Source organism: Schistocerca serialis, chromosome 9 (assembly GCF_023864345.2).
Source record: "Schistocerca serialis cubense isolate TAMUIC-IGC-003099 chromosome 9, iqSchSeri2.2, whole genome shotgun sequence".
Lineage (NCBI taxonomy): Eukaryota > Metazoa > Arthropoda > Insecta > Orthoptera > Acrididae > Schistocerca > Schistocerca serialis.
In genome coordinates, this window is record NC_064646.1 from 495,738,383 (window position 1) to 495,754,545 (window position 16,163).

Consider the following 16,163-nt stretch of genomic DNA (forward strand, 5'->3'; position numbering starts at 1 on the left):
CAGTTTCAAAAAACTTGAAAAATGTCAATGACTTTGATGAAGTTAGACAAACTGTTTAAAGTTCGAGTAAGTTCTTCTGTAACACCAGTGTGCGAGTATCATGAGAAGAAATATATTCTGAAGTACAACCATGTTTTTGGAAGAAAGTTCTGTGATTCACTTTAAGTTCATAAAAAGCCTATTATTAAAGGTTTGAGGGAAATAAAACTTGAACATTTGTCCTTGCCATGTGAGAGTGAAACAGATTCCCAAGTGAAATGTAATGTGATGTGATTCCTGGAAATTCCCTGTGCCCAAATTGTTACTCAAAAATATTTGTTGTGAATCCAGAACCAGAATCATGTAAAGTTGTTAATGACATTTATATTCCTAATGAGGAAGCTATTAGCATATTGGATTTTGCTTGTTCTAAGTTATATGTATCTCCTGCTTCGAAAATAATAAAATTAAGTAGCAAAGAAAGAAAAGCAGCTATTGAAAATAAGGTACAACAAATTTCAGACAAAATTAGAAAAGACTTGGAATCATGCTTTAATAATACAGATACCAACATTATTTCTAAAGAAGAAGAAAACTTACCACCAGCATCATCTGACACTGACTATTTGAGCTTAATAGAGAAATTAAATATTAAATGTGACACCTAAAGAGAAAAAAATTAAAATTTTAAGTTTGCTCCCTGACTCGTGGTCAAGAGAAAAAATAGTTCATGAATTCAACATTTCTCATCGTTTGGTTAAATTAACCAGAAAATTAGTGAAAGAGCAAGGCATTCTTCCAGTTTTAGGAAAGAAGAAAGGGGTAGGTATAAGTGAAGAAACAATTAAAAAGATCCAGCAGTTTTTTGAAGATGATGAAAACAGTAGAATGTGCCTAGGTTGCAAAGATAGCAAAGGAGTTGTTATAAATGGAGTTAAAGTAACAAGGCAGAAACAACTAGTGCTGTCAAATTTAAATGAACTTTATGTAGCTTTCAAAAATTCTCACCCTGAACGCAAAATTGGAAGGTCAAAATTTTGTGGCCTCCACCCTAAATGATGTATTTTGACTGGATCCTCTAGAACACACTCCCTATGTGTTTGTTTATATCATCAAAATGTCAAACTGATTATTGCAGGTGCAAAACTCAGTGACCTTAACTACAAAGAGCTACTAGATTTAATGGTCTGTGACACTAACAGTTTGACTGCATTATGAGTTTATGTAAGAAATGCCCTGGTAAGGAAACTGTTATTGAATTGTTTCACGAATATGATGAGGAAATGCCAGACAGCATTACCTTCAAACAATGGGTCACAACTGACAGGGCAGAAATGATAACAGTGGTTAAATCTCAGGAAGAGTACTTGGGATCTTTAGCTGATAACTTACAAAAACTCAAAAGTCACCACTATGTTTCTAAAATCCAATAAGTTTTTGAAGGACATAAAAGCACAACTTCATGAAACTGAATGCATAGAGATAGCTTATTTTGCAGAAAATTTTACATTTGTGATTCAGGGTGCAATACAATGGTACCACTGGGTCAATGACCAGGCAACAGTGCATCCATTTATTCTCTACTTGGAAAATGAGAAAGATGAATTTTGCAGTTCTTCAATTTGCATTCTAAGTGACTACTTGGAGCACAACACTTTGGTTGTACATGTGCTTCAAAAGTATGTAATAAATTACATAAAAGAAAATTTTCCCAAGGTTGAGAAGCTGATATACTTTCCAGATGGAAGTGGTAGTCAGTATAAGAACAAAAAGAATTTTTCAAATATGTGCAACCACAAAGTAGACTTTGGGTTGGAGGCTGAATGGCACTTTTTTGCATCTTGCCATGGCAAAAATGTATGTGATGGAGTAGGAGGTACAACAAAACTTGAAGTAAATAAAGGCAGCCTACAAAGACCAACCACAGACGAAATTCTCAGAGTACAGGACATGTATGTCTTTTGCAAGGATAATATTAAAGGCATTACCTATTTTCTTATAAAGAAAGTAGAAGTGGTTCTGCATATGAAAACAACACTTCAAACCAGATTTGAAAATTGTACAGCAATAAATGGTACAAGGCATTTCCACAAATTCCTTGGCATTGCAAAAAACTTAGTTTGATGCTATGTAACATCGTAAACCGAAATTTACGAGGAACATTGGGTCAGTAAAATTACATCTCTGTCTTTAACGTTGAATGACGTAGTGGCATGTGTGTATGATGGACAGTGGTGGCTTGCAGAGGCTGAAAGAATAAGATTGAAAAACGATGTTTTTGTGTATTTTTACCACCCTGCTGGCCCAAGAACATCATTCAAGAAATCTACTAGAGAAAAAGTTTGGGTACCAATAAAATATGTTTTAAGGAGACTTTCAGTGCTTGAACTTACCACAGCAATTGGGAGGTCTTATTCTATATCACAGAAGCAGTCTAAAGAAATAAGTGTTCATAACATTCAACACCAGGTTTAGGAACAGTTGCAACTCAAGGGATGTTAATTGAAAATATTTGTTTTAAGTATGTCAAAATAATATAATTGTTAATTTCAGTGATGTTTACACTTTTTGTATATAATTCAGTACCTTAACTTTAATAATAATTGATTATATCCCGCCAATATCACACATGAATAGGCAACAGCCATAAGGTCAGTTGTAATGTGAATTATCTCCTCATTTTCAAAAATTCATATCTTTGTTCACAGTCAGATACCAACGTTGAAATTTTTACAGTACGTTGCTATCATGTAAGTGTACAAATTGTTCAAAAATCATATTTTTATATTCAGTCCCACCTGAGATAGCTAACCGCAAACTTCACAAAAAATGAAAATTTTCAAATTTCAAAAATTCATAAAAAATTAAAGAAACATTTGTAAGTGTTCTTGCTCTATATGAGGCTAGTGGTGTATGATATCTAACTATAGAAAATTAGACTATCGTAAATCACTCCTTGTTCGTTATTTTTGAGCCTAAAAAGTAGATTTTTGAAAATTTGGATACCAAACTTTGGAGGTCATTTTGAGTGGTTATTTTTGAATTTAGCGTAATTTGTGTAATAGACAATGTTGTAGAAGACACTTTTCTATAAACAATCATGTCAATTGCAATGTTGTAACTTACCCCAGAGCAGAGATATTCATATTTTTGCTAACGTCTCTACACTGAACCATCATCGCTCGCTTACAAATGAAAATGGCCACCATTCAGTAAAGCTGAAAGGTGAACTTCTCAATTATAGGGTAATCACATATAAAAAAATTAAAATATTTAAAAATGGTGAAGCAACCAACAAAATTTTTATTGGACCATTTCATTTGGATTGACCCTTCCATTTTTTTTTTCGATATCCTCTCATACTTTATACAGGGTGTTCAAAAAGTCTCTCTGCAGTGCCGTATGATTGTTCGCCTGCCTGGGCTACTTCCCTTCAAGTGGAGGACACTTTCAACATTTAATGTGAAAATTTGTAAGTAAAAATGAATATTCAATAAATTAATAACCTGTATTTCACTGAGTCTCATTTTGGTATATTCACTGCGGCATACGGCATGCGTGGTTAACAATTATATGGCACTGCGGAGGCACTTTTTGAACACTCCGTACATTTTGTTTATCTTGTCTGACTTTTTTTACTTATTGTTTATTACACCTAACAACTATATCATTCATTAACTGAAGCAGAAATAACAAACCAAAAAGGCGCTGTAGTCCTTGACAATAGAATTGCAATTCTGACTAAAACAATACAATAAAATAATGTGACTGGCAACTGCACATTATTAATGAAAGAATTCCCAACCTGCAAGTTATAGTCACAGACAACCCTTAATAAAATGATCGTTAATAATGTAAACAGTACAGATAACTGAAATTTATCTTAAGGGTAAACTTACAGAAAGTAAGAAATGGACTAGTCGGCCAGTCACTTCTTCTCCACGGCGTGCTGTTTCCACCATATTGTACAGAAAAAAGTTACATCGCTCAATCTGTAGAAAGCAAAAGGAGAATGACATTTGTAACAATATACATCATAAAATCCAATCTAGAATGGAAATGGAGATATGGTTAACTTTCATACAAATATAATCATTTCCACAGCCAGCTACTTATTCACAAACAAAAGCGAAAAACTCCAGTAATAAAGCAAAAATCATGAGCACCTACTTATGGTGTGAGAAAACTGATCTACACAAACACAAAGAGCTAAAGATACACAAGTTCCACCTTTTGGAATTAACCATTTCTTTCCTGTAATAAACAGTCACATGTAAAAAGGTAACAATACACTTGATTTACCTGACTATAATACGAAGCTGCCCCTTTTTTTAAGAGCCTCCTTAATAAATTTTTATTTTTAACATATTTTGACTAATCAAAATTACAAACTGTTCAATTGTTATAAAGTGTCTCAATCAAAAAGCTAACATTGTACCTATCTAAACTTATGTCATTTACTGGTTGTCTACATTTCAGCAATACAAAGAAAAATAAAACAAAATTAAATGGTTTACATTAATATTTTTCTTCATCTCCTTTATTAATTACTATCTAACCAACTAGTCCCTGGTGATACCAATTCTAATCACCACCACCACCACCACCACAGCTACTTGTATCATCATCTTCATTTGTAAGCTTACCGTCATTTCCTCCCATTTTATGTCATCTTCTGAGCCACGCATAGCAGTGGATGTGCAACACTTTCTGAATCTTTTCATTACAGATTCAGTTAAGATTAAGCCCCAGATAGAAAGGATCCAATAGCCCAGCACAGATATCAAGGATTTCTTTATCAGAAAGCCATAGAAGGCGAGCCATAAAAGGTCTATTCACAACAACATCCATTACTTGAAGTTGTGAGGTCTTGTCACCAGGACTTATTACCAGATAATATTGTTCTTTATCAGAGTCTTAACTTCCTGGATAAGGTGTCCCTGAAAGCCTCAATCACCAACATTTTTCTTCTTTTAAGAAAAAACCCCTGGTATTCTGTTCCAAATAACCTTCAACTAATCAAGAATTGGATCGTTCGTCACCTATTCCTTTTCTTGGCATGTAACAATATGCCCTGATGCAGCTTTTTTCTTGGTATGGTTTTCTAGGGAAGAATTACGTAAGCAAAATGAATGACAACAATACATTGTACTCTCCAGCCTCATAACAGCTGACTCGGCAGAAATCATACCACTTCGGGTTGCAGCAGCAGCAGCAGCAGCAGCAGCAGCAGCAGCAGCAGCAGTTTTAGCATCACAGTTGGCGTTTCTGTCCCATTTGTTGTGCCTCTTTAAAAGTGTTCTCGGTGAAGATATTTTTGTTAGAATTAATTTATCTTGTGTAGAAACATATATTAGTTTTGCGTATTTCCTCAGTTTTAATGTCCGTTCATTTCCAACTGTAATTAGATGCAGGTGAACTGCAGTTTATGCAGGGGAGAATTTTGCACAAAGCCAAGGTGTGCTTAATACATTCCTTCAGTTAGCAGCATGATGATTCATTTGCAGTTTTATCATTATTCCCCTCCTCACATTTGTCCTAGTGCTCAGCCGAGCTGGTGCCACGGTTCCCCCTCCCACCCTTCCAAATTCTCCAAATTAAATCTGCATATGATCTCAGCTGCTAAAGCTTCATCTTTAAGACAACCCCTATATTAAGCTATTACACAACACTGACCTCAGTTTAATTTGTGAGTGTAAGATGACCCTGTATTTTACAATTTTGACAAATTTTTGAAAAAGCCTTATCTTATAGTGAAAAAGCCTCAAATGCAACAAAGACAACTGTGTATCAACAGATAGTAGAGGAGAATAGCTGACTAGGAGACACAGACCAGAACTTGTGACTAACAGGCACAAAAAATGTGCATAAAAGGAACATTCGACTTTTCAGACATGAGGATTTGTACCTTTATTTAATTTATTGTAATATTAATATGGCATGGAAAGATCTGGTGATTTAAGATGGAAGGTAACAACTCACCGAACAGTAAAAGCGCCAAATCACTGCCAAATACACATGAAAGAATGAAAACTTAACTACCTTTCGAACAAATCCTTTTTCGAGCTAGAATAAACCTCCACATACACAGGCAAGTCGCTGACCTCGCCCCCCCCCCCCCCCCCGCCCCCCCACACACACACACACAATGCCAAGACTGCAGTTTGACAGGTAGTCTGGAGTGAGGGGTTGTGTCATGTTGGGTGGGGAGCAGGAGGGACTGTAAGTGAAAGTAGCTTACAGAAAGGATACAGGAGGAGCATGAGATAGGAATGGGACACATGGGCATTAGAGCCAAAGAGTTTCCACAGCATACAATGATGAGGGAGCGGGTATTGGGAGGTAGAGACAGAACATTTGGGAAAAGGGTGTTTATGTAGGACATTTGTGGAGCTTGGGGCCAGAAGGATTACAGGAATGCAGGATGTGTTGTAAAGATAACTCTCAACTATGTAGTTCAAAAAAGCAGGTGCTGGGGATAAGGACCCAGATCGCATGGGTTACGAAGCAACCACTGAAATAGAATGTATTGTGACCAGCACTGTGTGGTCAACTCTGTTTTCAAGTACAGTTTGGCAGTGGCATTATTGTTGTACTTGCTTTAGGGCGCAAAATGGCTGAGGTCATAAGCACCCATGTCACAACTTTTAAATGGTCAATTACCGGAGGAAGTTAAAATCAATAATACTTACGAGCCTAATCAATTGGAGTAGAGGGATTGTTAAAAATGACTGCTTCCCCTTTGAAGAGAAGGCTCAAATGAATAAAAAGTAAAATGCGATTACAGCTCGTGCAGCATCTGTTAACATATCTGATAATTCAGATCGCAAACATACATTAAAATGTAAACAGTTATACAGTCGACACTGGGTCAGAAAATGGCATACTGTCAGTGGTTGGTTGCAGTAAGCACAGAGTGGTGTGCGATCTCCACTTAAAATTGATGGTGACTGACACAACAATGCCCAATACACAGTCAAGCTTAAAGTATCTCCTCACGACAAGAGGAGCGAGAGGATGTTGTCCACGCCACCGGGATCTGTTTAATTTCCCAGAGTCCATGCCCATAAAGAGAAGACCAGTATTCACACCAACAGGACACAATGTTCTTACATGCTGCAACGCATCTGGAGGGACAGAACAGCTAAAAGACCTAGATAGTCTTGCTGCAGCCTTGGCAGCAGCATCAGCAGCTTCATTCCCCGACACTCCGACATTACCATGGACCCACATGAACATCATATTGGCTCAACCATCAGTGAACAAGAGGAGACATTCCTGGATTCGTTGTACGAAGGGGTGGTATGTGTATAGTACACAGAGGTTCTGGAGGGCACTAAATGAATCAGAATACAATACACAATTGAGAAGTCTGTGTCAGATGTACTGGGTGTCCTGATAGAGGGTGGAAAGCTCTGCAGTAAAACTCGAGCACTGGTCTGGAAGCTGGTATCTATAATGTTTGTTGCCAATGACAAAGGTGCACTAAACACCATGGTTGATCTTAGAACAATCAGTGTAGATGAAGGTGCTGTCTCCAAGTTGCCTGCAAAATTCAAGAGCATTACAGCTATAGGCCGAATCTAGGGTAGTGTCCTTGGGAAGTGAACTAGTCCAAGGTAAACACAGAACTCCGCATGAAGCCGAGGTGGCAGAGGGCTCTCATCCATTGGGAACATGTTAGTTAGGTAATGTAACGTTAAGTTTCCGAAGTAGGATATGAAAGGAAACTCTGGGAGACAAAAAAGAAGTTGTGCTTACCCCATATTGGCTATCAAGGGAAACATCTCAACAAAAAAGGTGCATAGGATGGATGGTTGGACATAAAAGAGAGACAACCTGCATATCTGCTGAGGAGAGCATCACGTCTGTACGACAGTAGTAGTTTTGCAGTGTCTGCACAGTGACTCATAACCGAGATAATGTAGAAAACTCCAGTGGCCAAATGTATGCCTTGATGGTGGAATGTGTTGACATAGCATAAAATAGATGGCTGTGGAGATGAGTAAACAAGACTCCCATAGCCCATTTTTGAGGGGTTACCAGAAGTAACTATTCGCAATAATCAGGACGGATGTTCTTGGGCCATTTAAGCAGACTCCAATGGGAAACTTGTTTTAACAAATACTGATCACTACTACATGTTGGAGTTAATGAAACAGTTGTGTTGTTTGTTACAGGTTTTGAAATAAAGAAGTAGTCCACTGCATCCCCAAGCTACTGGTAAAACAAAGTACGGGCATCGTGGTATTGGCATGATGTCTAGTTTCTATGGGAACTGTCACTACTATGACTGGGATACGTATTTTTCAATCCTTACGTCAGCTTGAAATTCAGAGTCCACACTGGTACTGGGTTATCCTGTTATCAGGTAGTTTACAGAAGGAAGATGATATTGCCATTTGACATAATTAAAACTGAAAAATGGTAGACACACAGATGAGCCCACAATTTTGCCAGGAAGCTGAGGGACATGTGGAGGCAGATACAGGAAGTGAACACCACAGCTTAGAAATGACAAGAGGTAATATGGAATCACACAGGAACAGTACTGCAATATGTGGTAGCTCAAAAGGTAATGTTGTCAAGCACTTATACCATAAGGTAAATGGTGGAAGTTCGTGACAAGACACCATGTATTAGAGATATCACCACAGAACGTAAAATTCCAGTGACCAACGAGAACAATGACACTTCACGTTGACACCTATGGCCATTTCAAAATGCACCAGACGCAGTACCACTGTGACAACCCCTATAACAAAGGAGAAGAGCAAGGGAGGTAAGGAGGAGGTTGAGCATGAAGATGTTCCACAGTCTGTATGAGGCATACCATATGTTATTATCTTGTTAGGATTATGAGCTAGATAACATTAAATAAGGAAGATGTATGTGTCTGAAAGCAACACGATTTCGTGCAAACATGTATTGAATAAGTTTGCCACCCAGCACAGGAATTCCAGCAGTACTGGAGGAAAACGACTGCAATATGCTTGACAGTTTTACCTAGATAAAATAGATGGGCAGGGTTGTTCACAAGACATTATGGAGTCACAATTCTATTGTAAGTAAGCAGGGCTACACTGGATTTACTCTGTGTGTAATTCCACAGTGGTGGTAGCGAACTACCATGAGCAGGACTGGCTCACATGGGCAGACAGCTGGTGCTGCAAGTGGGCTGCTAATTATTGGGATAGTTTGCGACACAACCAGGCTGACGTTTCACCTGTCAGCCAATGTTTCAGAGGTTACCAAAATTTGTGACACAACAAGACCAACATTTCACCTGTCAGCCAATATTTCAAGGGTTGAACACGGCACAGCCACAGCTGCACTGGCCATAGAAATCTCAAGGGGCACTTCCTGAGCAGAATCTGAACTATCTAAACAACACCTTTAAGCCAGATCTAATCCTCCCCTTGAACTAACTCACAGCTAACCAGAAAGAGCATTTTTAGGCAGGATGTACATTACAGCAGGTTCTGCAGTAGAAAAAAAAGCTATGCAGTACTATCACCTACATCTACATCCAGATACATACCCTGCAAGATACCGCACGGTGCATATACTTTCCTGTTCCATTTGCAAACAGATTGAGGGGAAAACTACTGTCTATATGCCTCCTTACAGACCCTAATTTCTCTTACCTTACCTTTATGGTCATCATGTGAGATGCACATTGGTGACAATAGAATCATTCTGCAGTCAACTTCTAATTCCAGTTCCATAATAGTGTTGCATGAAAAGAATGTTGTCTTCCCTCCATGGCCTCTCATTTGAGTCACCAAGCATCTTCGTAATAGTCATTTGTTGGTAGAATCTACTATTAACAAATCCAGTAGTCTGATTTGAATTGCTTTGATGTCTTCCTTTAGTACAACATGGAGGGGACGTCAAACACTTGAGCAGTACTCAAGAATGGGTAGCAATACTAGTGTTCTATTTGCAGTCTGCTTTACAGATGAATCATACTTCCCTAAGATTCTCACAAAAAACTGAAGTCAAGCATTCATCTTCCTTGCCACTGACCTTATGTGCTCATTCCATTTCATATCAGTTTGCAATATTACAACAAGATATTTAATAAACATGACTGTATCAAGGAATACACTAATAATGCCATATTTGAATATTACAGGATTATTTTTCTGCATTTAGAGCAAGCCGTCAATCATTACAGCAACTAGAAATTTTGTCTAAGTGGTCCTATCAAACTTTCCTGGGGCACTCCTTATGATACCTTGTCTCTGATAAACACTTGTTGTCGAGGACAACATATTAGGTTCTGTTATTTAAGTAGTGTTCGAGCTGCTGACATAGCTGGTAACCTATTCCGTATGTTTGGATATTCATTAACAGTTTGCAGTGGGGCACCTGTACATATATACATAAGAAGAAGAAGAAGAAAGAGTACATAAATAAAAAGATTAATAGAAATCAATTATTTTCAATCAATGCCCAAATTTTAGCTCTTAAGAGTTTCTCTCCTTTGTGGCCATATTAAGTTGAACTACACACTTCTGTTAGGTGCTTCTTCTACCGACGCTGCAAAATTTATTCTTCGTGACCGTGTCAGTAATTTGCAGGTAGCAGGAGGTGACATGACCTTTTCGTGGTGCACGGAAGAAAATAAAAAGGCCACATATTTTTGCACTGAGAAAAGTTATTATTCAGATACCGTGAAAGTTACTACACGCATCTCATATCTAAACATGTTCTCTCTCCACAAGAACTCAAGACATAAGGTGACAAAAAATTGAATGAGGTCTTTATCATATGTTCTCACCTTCCAGAGTAGCAAAATACATCTTTTGGGGGCGCTTACACAGGCCGCTCTAATAATTATTATCATTGGTTTTAAATTTTTGTCATAGCTTGTTGGGGATTTTCCTTATGTACCTATACACACTGTGTCAAACGCTTTCTAGAAATCTAGGCATATGGCCTGCCTGTTACTATTCATCCATGTTTCACAGGATGTAATTGCAGGAAAAGGACAAGTTGAGTTTCACGTGAGTGATTTGCAGACAAAAGGTTTTCAGTCTCCTGTGTAAAATCGCTAAGTGGGTCTAGGGCTTTCATTCAGTTCCTTGTTGACCAGCCTAGAGTGACAGTTGAAGATAGCAAAGTGAAAGCTGAAGTTTTAAGTTTTACATTCAAAAATTCGTTCGCATAGGAGAATTGTGCAAACATACTGCCATTTGCAATTTGACAACACCTGTATGGACAACATAGTAATAAGCATCCCTGGTGTAGAGAAACAACTAAAAGATTTGAAAGCAAATAAATAACCAGGTCCAGATGGAATACCAATTCAGTATTACGAAGAGTACGGTATAGCTTTTGTCCCTCATTTAGCATGCGTTTATTGTGAATCTCTCGCCCAGCACAAAGTCCCATGTGACTGGAAAAAAGTGCAGCTAATTCCAGTATATAAGAAGGGTAAAAGAACAGACCAGCAAAATTACAGACCAATATCTCTAACTTCAGTATGCTTGGACATAGTCTCAGTTCTAATACATTAAACTTTCTTGAGACCGAGAGGCTTATGTCCACTAATCGGCACAGTTTTAGACAGGATCGCTCATGCAAAACTCAGCTTGCCCTTTTCTCACAATACACTGTAAACTACAGATGAGGGGCAACAGGCAGATCCCATATTTCTAAATTTCCAGAAAGCATTTTTGACACGGTTCCCCGCTTCAGGGTGCTAACAAAGGTATGAGCATATGGAATAAGTTCACAATTTGTGGGTGGCTTGAAGACTTCTTAAATAATAGAACTCAGTATGTTGTCCTCGATGGCGAGTGTTCACCAGAGACAAGGGTATTGTCAAGATATACATAAATATATAGATAAATTATATGGCGGACAGAGTAGGCAGCAATTCGTGGTTGTTTGCTAATGATGCTATGGTGTACAGCAAGATGTCAAAGTTAAGTAACTGTAGGAAGATACAAAAACACTTAGATAAAATTTCCAGTTGGTATAATGAATGGTAGCTAGCTCTAAATGTGGAAAAAATGTAAGATAGCATGCAAAAATTAAGTTAATGTGGATGAGTAGGTTTCAGTATTACTTTTGGTTTATGGGAGATTTAAGGAAAGAGTGGTTCACCTGTAAAGGAGACCAATATAGGACACTGGTGTGACCTATTCTTGAGTACTGCTCGAATGTTTAGGATCTGTACCAGGTCAGATTGAAGGAAGACCTCGAAACAATTCAGAGGTGGACTGCTAGATTTGTTACCAGTAGGTTCGAACAATGCGTAAGTGTTATGGAGATGATCCGAGAACTCAAATGGAAATCAGTACAACGAAAAACCAGTCCAAAGTTAAAAATTTCACTTATTTTTGACATGGTTTTGTATTTTCAGAAATACCATTACTATGGACAATGATTTGAAAATGGAGACGGCCTGAAATCAGTCATCACGTGCATAAAAAAAGTGAAATTTGCAACTTTTGACTGATTTTTTGTTGTACTGATTAACAGAAGTTGCTGACTCACATTTACTCCAGCATACTGGAAGTTTGCCAAATGGGAATCCCTGGAGGGAAGGTGGCATTCTTTTCAAGAAACACTGTTGAGAAAATTTAGAGAATCAGCATTTGAAGCTGATGGCCACCTGATTCTACAGTTGCCAACATACGCTGTTGCACATAAGGACCATGAAGATAAGATATGAGAAATTAGGGTGCACACAGAGGCATATAGACAGTTGTTTTTCCCTCATTCTATTTGTGAGTGGAACAGAAAAGGAAATGACTAGTAGTAGTACAAAGTACCTTCCACCATGCACTGTATGGTGGATTGCCGAGTATCTATGTAGATGAGGTAGAAATTGATTGTATTCAAACTGAGAATACGTTCATGAATTCTGCAGCAAATTGATGTCAAGGATATTGGTCTGCAATTTTGCAGGGCCATTCTTTTATCCTTTTTATTTACAGTTGTCATCTGTGTTTTTTTCCAGTCACTTGGGACTTTGCACTGCATGAGAGATGCAAGCTAAGGAAAGGGCCACTGTTGTAGAGTACTCAGTAAAACCAAACCGGGATGCCGCCTGGACCAGGTGATTTATTTGTTTTCAACTCTTTCAGTTGCTTCTCTATGCCAGGGATGCCCATTACTTTGTCCTTCATATGAGCTTCTTTTTGGCAGTCAAACAATGGTGTGTTTGTACAGTGCCCCTGTGTGAATGATTTTTTGAAAAAAACTTTTAAAACTTTAGCTTTCCCTTTGCTGCCTTCTACTGCCACACCATACCGGTCAGTGACTGACCGGATAGAAGCCTTACACCCACTTATTGATTTTCATGTAGGACCAGAATTTTTTTTAAGTTCTTGACAAGATCGTTTGCTGAGGTAGGATAGCAGCAGCTGCATGCTCCATGCACCAATCTTTTTACAGAAGCACAAATTTCTACTAACATTTTCCTGTGTCATTTGTGCATTTTTTTAATGAACTGGGAGTGCAACAGTCTGCCTCCTTAGCCTTTTCTGAATTTTGTTATTAAACAATGGTCTTTTCCATCCTTGGCACACTTGGCACATACTTCCCAGAGCACAATTAACAATCTGTTTAAACTTAGCCCATAATTCTTCCAAGTCCACTCATTGTCTAAGTGGGATGCTAACAATTGTTTATTGGCTCTTGCTACCAACAGTACTCTCCTAGTGAGTTTAGTAACTTTAGTAACCGTTGTCACTGTGATGACGTCTGCTCCCGGTAGCCGAGTGGTCAGCGCGACAGAATGTCAGTCCTAAGATCCCGGGTTCGATTCCCGGCTGGGTCGGAGGTTTTCTCCGCTCAGGGACTGGGTGTTGTGTTGTCCTAATCATCATCATTTCATCCCCACTGACACGCAAGTCGCCGAAGTGGCATCAAATAGAAGGACTTGTACCCAGCGAACGGTCTACCCGACGGGAGGCCCTAGTCACAGGACATTTACATTTTGCTGTGATGACATAGAATTGGGGAGAAGAGGAGCTTGTGAAGAAGGGATCGGTTGGTAGGACATGTTCTGAGACATCGAGGGATCACCAATTTAGTATTGGAGGGCAGCGTGGAGGGTAAAAATCGTAGAGGGAGGCGAAGAGATGAATACACTAAGCAGATTCAGAAGGATGTAGGCTGCAGTAGGTACTGGGAGATGAAGAAGCTTGCAGAGGATAGAGTAGCATGGAGAGCTCCATCAAACCAGTCTCAGGACTGAAGACCACAACAACAACAACGTGATGACATCGTGACCTTGAGTGTCAATATATCAGGCATATGACTGTTCTCTGCAGTGTTTGTGAACCTGACGTGAAGAGCCACCTGACCAAGTGAATCACCAGTAGTATGGATTCCAGTAGACTGGATCTTTAACTATGCACGAAGCACCAAAAACGGAAGTGTGAAGTAAGAAAATGTTGCGTATACTTAAGATGATGTAAAAATTACTACGTAGGCCAAGTGAACTTTAGGAGTCTTGGGAAACAAACGATTGCAAGGCAAAATGCCAGGGTGGCACATGTAACGTGACATAAAGAAGGTAGTTGTGTGTTGAAAGATTTTGTAAGAACTGTCTGATCATGAGATGTATGAAAGAAAAATATACCCTACTAGTGAAAGAGAAAAACTGGGAGCCAGAGGAATAAAACTGTAGAATAAGGTAGCAGTCTCTGACCTTGAGGTACAAGCTACACAGAAATTAGGAAAGAATGTTGTAAATATTGTGTATTCTGTCTACGTTTGTTGAATTCCGTTGCAAACAAGTCCAGGGTTGAGACCCAGGAGCCCGGTCTTCCCAAAGAGGCAAAAAGGCAATGTAGTGCCGCCAAGAAATTTTGGGCGCTGCCATGGAAAATAGTAGCACTGTCACAGTGGATGCAAGATGTCTGCTGGCAGAAGAGAAGTCATGACATCACTGCAAGAGCCTCCTGGCTGACACTTGCTACATTGAGGCCAGGCACACGCCTACAGTAATGGTGAATCAGCGAAACTACGAGTCAGGGCCATGCCGCGTGTCGGGTCAACACGGAACAGCACATACACCTTATGGATACCAGCCACTGCCAGTTCATCTCCCAGTACTAACTCTGCCTACCTAGGCTTTGTGCTCAACACTGGGGGGCCCCCTCCAGAAACATGCAGCAGCTGCCAGACACCTGTCCCAAAGGGCGTACAACCTGAGGGCGCCTATGTGCCACACGCCACCACTCGCATTGGCAAGTTCCTGCACCAGACTCTGGCATCCACTACAAGAGTTCCTGTCTCCTTCCACCCATGTTGCTGGTTCCTGATGCAAACAGCCATAAAGTGGGAAGCAGGCCACACATGTTGTGCCTGTTCTTAATGGAGTCGGTAATGCTGGACACGTCACTGTAGTCATCGACTGGCAATGCTGCACTTGTAGTTGTGTGTGGTATAATACAATGTCAAATACTGGAAACTCCATGTAGGAATATCAACAACGTAGGAAAAGACAGATTGCTTCTTAGCATAGAGAAGACGACAAGCTGCAGACAGGCACGATTAAAAGACTCTCATATACAGCTTTCAGCCACAGTCTTCGTCAGCAAAGAGTCATTATATCTTTCAGCCACAGCCTTTTTCAGTGGACACACACACACACACACACACACACACACACACACACACACAAATATTCACAAAGACACAAGCAAGCACATCTCGTGCACACACGACCACCAACTCCAGCATCTCGGGCCGGAATGCAAAGTCATGTGGGAGGCAAGCAGCAATCTGGAGGGGAAGGGGAAAGGGAAGGGATAGTAGTGTATGGGTGGGGAGAGAGACGAACACTGTCTGGTAGTGTGTGCAGGGACTAGACTGCCAGCAGGTGCAACCTCAGGAGGTTGTGGGGCAGCGACGTGGGGGGAAAATGGAACAAAAATGAGATGAGTGGGGAAAGACAGGTGGATGTGTTGGCAGAGATCTGCAAATCAACAGTATGAGAGATGGGAATGAGGAGGAGATGATAGGGCAGAAGGGGTGGAAACTGTTGGGTGGAGGGTGTAGGGACAGTATGTTACCGTAGGTTGGGGTTGGAATAATTATGGGAGCAGAGAATGTGTTTTAAGGATAACTCCCATCTGCGCAGTTCAGAAAAGGGCGTTTTTAGATTTATCGACCACACTGATAATTGTGCCAAGTCCATTTCGCATGTGATTCTC

General features: G+C 39.6%; 1 protein-coding gene across 2 annotated transcripts in view; it reads right to left on the minus strand.

Annotated features, from left to right (window-relative positions):
* The window catches only part of LOC126419170 (bleomycin hydrolase), a 111,641-nt gene that overhangs the window by 48,754 nt on the left and 46,724 nt on the right, over positions 1-16,163 (minus strand). For both annotated transcript variants that reach the window (XM_050086298.1, XM_050086297.1), the window contains exon 4: positions 3,879-3,971. In XM_050086298.1, the coding sequence (XP_049942255.1) occupies positions 3,879-3,971 (93 nt within the window). The remainder of the gene's footprint in view (positions 1-3,878; positions 3,972-16,163) is intronic.